The sequence below is a fragment of the Zerene cesonia genome, chromosome 2 (genome assembly GCF_012273895.1).
Source record: "Zerene cesonia ecotype Mississippi chromosome 2, Zerene_cesonia_1.1, whole genome shotgun sequence".
NCBI classification, from domain to species: Eukaryota; Metazoa; Arthropoda; class Insecta; order Lepidoptera; family Pieridae; genus Zerene; species Zerene cesonia.
The window spans coordinates 1,517,515-1,521,496 of NC_052103.1; the positions used below are offsets into that span (position 1 = coordinate 1,517,515).

General features: G+C 32.3%; 1 protein-coding gene across 1 annotated transcript in view; it reads right to left on the minus strand.

The window, feature by feature from the left end:
- Window positions 1-239: 239 nt before the first annotated feature.
- Window positions 240-3,982, minus strand: part of LOC119832569 (merlin-like) — an 8,988-nt gene continuing 5,245 nt past the window's right edge. The window contains exons 8-10 of the mRNA XM_038356241.1: window positions 3,895-3,971; window positions 3,284-3,495; window positions 240-2,809 (exon numbers count right to left, since the gene is read on the minus strand). Of these exons, the coding sequence (XP_038212169.1) occupies window positions 3,285-3,495; window positions 3,895-3,971 (288 nt within the window). The 3' untranslated portion in view covers window positions 240-2,809; window position 3,284. The remainder of the gene's footprint in view (window positions 2,810-3,283; window positions 3,496-3,894; window positions 3,972-3,982) is intronic.

Consider the following 3,982-nt stretch of genomic DNA (forward strand, 5'->3'; position numbering starts at 1 on the left):
CAAATTTTTTCTATTCTTTCAAAATTTCTCATTTATAAAGCATTTCAATGCTATAAAACTAAAAATTAAAAGTAAAATTACTGTTATTTTTTGTTTTTAATTCATTATACTTAACGATCCCAGAAAAAAGCATCTACAAAACCACTACAGTGGTATAACTGAACCACGAGAAGACATCATAGACCATTTGTTGGACTACGTTATAATATAAATTATGAAAAAAAAATAAAACTACTGCATAATAAAAATTTATAAATATTTTATTTACAAAATTCAGCTTCTAAATATGTTTATGTCACAAGGCACGTCGTTGAACAATTGTAACGTTTTATTACACCACAATTTTGTCAGGTCACTTGTCAAGAGATGTAAATGTTAAACATTTCTTGTAATTAAATTAAAATTGTATAGCATTTTGATATGCAATCCCAATTTAATAGTTCTCGTAGGAGGGGTTATACCAGTTTATTACCATTTGTATAGTTATACCAGCATACCCCCTTCTTCCTTCTACTGTTCGTTTACACTCAAAATACATTGTCTAGTCGACATTTGGAATACAATTTGTTTCCTCTAAAATAACGTAACCGAAACATTAGTGTAAAAAAGTGGTGTGCATATCAAAATGCTATATCGCATTCATACTTCAATTTTTAATTCAATAAGGCACAACAGGTCTACGAAAATTATAATTTATACGGTATTTTTCAATGCTAAGCCAAATCATTATTAGCAACATACAATAAATTTGTTATTATAAGGACATTTATAATTTAAACAATTTATAAATACAATTTTATACATAGTTTTTGGAATAAGCTCTGTTCAAAAATGAATTTCATTAACATTCTTGTAAAAATATATGAAAAGTTCTGAGACAATTTCATAGTCCCATGTTGGAGAGGGTTTGTTCGAACGACTTTTTACTTATATTTACGACGATTTATAATTTTTATTAACAACAACATTGGATGCTTAGAGATCAAATAGATATAATTAAAATATCCTGAAGTCATACTTTGTACTCCATAAAGACTTTCGTCTATTGTATAAAAAGAAAAGATATACACCTAACAAATTATTCAGCACTTTTAAACAGATGTTTATATATAATCAGATTATATTGTGTAACTTAAATCGATATACTTACTAAGTGCCTGTACAACTAAATAGTAAAAGCTCGAAACTACATTGAAATTTCACCATATCTACATGCGTGAAACGTCATCATATGTCCTTTTATTGTAAGATTGAAATTCACAATTTTTATGTCGCAGATGTTTTTATTTTTATTAATTAATTATTTATCGAGTACAAAATATGAAGGCGAAATGAAATCTTCTCTTTAAATACAGGTATAGCAATCTTACGTCAGTCGTTTATTTATATCTATATAAATAATTATCAAAGTATGATAGGAACAGCTTTTCGTACGTACTTTTTTATATTGAAAAAATAATACTACCTATTCAAAATTAGGAAAAAACTATTATTCTATTATCTAATATATATTTCATAACCACTTTCATATAAAAATATAAACGAAACGTATAAAAAATAACCAATATGGTATCACATTAATACATATGGCAATCTTAACGATTGTATAATTATTAAAAACTATCTAAATAAAAAAAAGAATTATGCGCTTTTCTCTATACATATAGAAAATATAAAAGATTAATTGAATTATATTTTCAAAAAATCGGTGAGGGTGACAAAACAATAAAAGATATATTAACAAATATCATGTCTGATCGGAAAATCAAGGCCAAGAAGCTGCACAGATAATGTTAAAGTTCGAGACAAAAGTATATAAGTATAAAAGATGTAAGTTTATATAAAAGAGATATTATTATGACCTTATATTAGAAGACATACCGCCGCCTATGAGTAGAAACATCGGATTTTAGAAAGAGAGAGAAGATCACTGTTTTTTTCTTTTATTTTTCACACCGATACTACATTAGAAATGAGCACCTCATTCTTCTGTCACTCTCTCTCTTTCTCTTTCTTGGCAATTCTTCTGTGTTTCACACGACACCTAGGGTTACTGTCGTCTTAAAGCAGGAGCAATTCTAATGTGGGAGAAAGACAAATAGATCGTTTAGTCCGTCACTTTCCCCACTAGAAATACTGCTTGTCATGGTCATGGTATTCCACTAGACATAAAGCGGTACAGATAAAAAAAATATAAGAAAGATATGCCACAGAACATACAGACAGATTCTTATTAATATACTTCTAATGTATGTGCATGAAAATAATTGCGGCTCGCGAAGTAATTTATTTTTAGAACGCCAAAAGGAACACTTCGGTTTAAAAAATGTAATTATTTTTTTCATTTATAAAAAATCAATCTTTATTATGATCATAGTCTTTACTTACTATATCATAAGGATTCAGTGTGAGATTTTGATACTTGTTTTTTAACTTATATAAAAATTCAAATTAATTCTAATTTCACACATATTTAAAAGTCTATGATCAAAAAGGAAAGAACACATTAAAAAAAAATACATATCTATCTAATTATTGTCATCGGGCTTAACTTAATAAATTTGAGACAATTGTGGCCGGTTCCATTACTCGGATAGGTACTATTCAACTATTCTGTCAGTTAGAATGGCAAATGCTGAAAATAAACGTGATGTAGCATTAAATAGGCTATTCGGGACACTATTGGCAAGCGATGAAACCGGGCCTAGTTATTTCACTATTATATAGTAGGCATATAGTTACAGTCACTTATGGCTAAAGTTAGAGATGATTGAAGCGGAATTGAGACTCCTTTCATTGTACTGCATTTCTGAAACGTGAATTTTATAGTTACCAAGAGTTATGGTTGGTGGAAAAAGAACTTAAAACTCGCTTATACTAGCTCCAGGTGTGTGTTTCATCATCATCTTCAGCCCATATATGTTCCCACTGCTGGGACACAAGCCTCCTGTGAGGGAGGGTGTGTGTTTGAATGTAATTGATTCATTTAAATTGTGATTTTATCTGATTTTAAACAGACAGATTCAATTCAGACTTTGTGCACTTCTCAAGGATCGTTGAAAATACAATTGTTTGATGAGTTTATCCTATTATTCTGATATAATTTCCTTACGTATACTCTGCATAACAACAAGTGAGATAATTAAGCTAATTCTACTATTTAAGTTCGTTTTAAGAACTTCATTAATTTTATTCCCGTTGAAGCATTTGCTTTTACCCATACACAAATGACTTATATGCTATGATAGGTACTGATGAAAAATCTGGACATCTAGAATCTAACCTCAAAGCTCCTCATAGAAGGCCAGTCGGGTCTTGGTGGAGCCTTGCTTCAGCCTCCGCAGCGTGGAGTACTTGTCATCACCAGCTCGAGCCTGTGCCTCGTGGAGCCGGTCCAGGGTCGCTCCGGGCTGCTCCACTCGCAGGACGGAGAACTCGCAGCGTAATTCGTCCAACTGCTGTTGGAGGTGCTTCGATTTGGCTAAGTATTCCACCCTGGCGATCGGAGAATTTTGAAATGGAGATTTATATCCGAATAATAATTAGCTATTGTTTAAGAGAATACTGAGAATTTTAGAACATCATTTAAAACTAAATTAGATTATGACATGTATCCATTCCTTTTTTCCTGTCATCAATCCTTTCCTTATCCCTTATTCCTTAACGGGCAGCGCATTATCAGAGGTTTGAGCCTCTGCGAATGTTCATGGGCGGTGGTGATCGTTTAAAAATTTAAGGCAGCGCATTCTCAGAGGTCTGAGCCTCTGCGAATGTTCATGGGCGGTGGTGATCGTTTAAAAATTTAAGGCATCGTTGATCGTTTACCATCAGGCGAACCACCAGCTCAGTTGCCCGCAATGACATAAAAAAAAACATATAGATAGCTAGGTATACCTTTCCTTCTCGATCTCAAGCGACAGCCGGTGTATGTGTGGGTCGGGGTCGTCGGGCACCAGCTGGTACGAGTTGAGCTCGCAGTCCC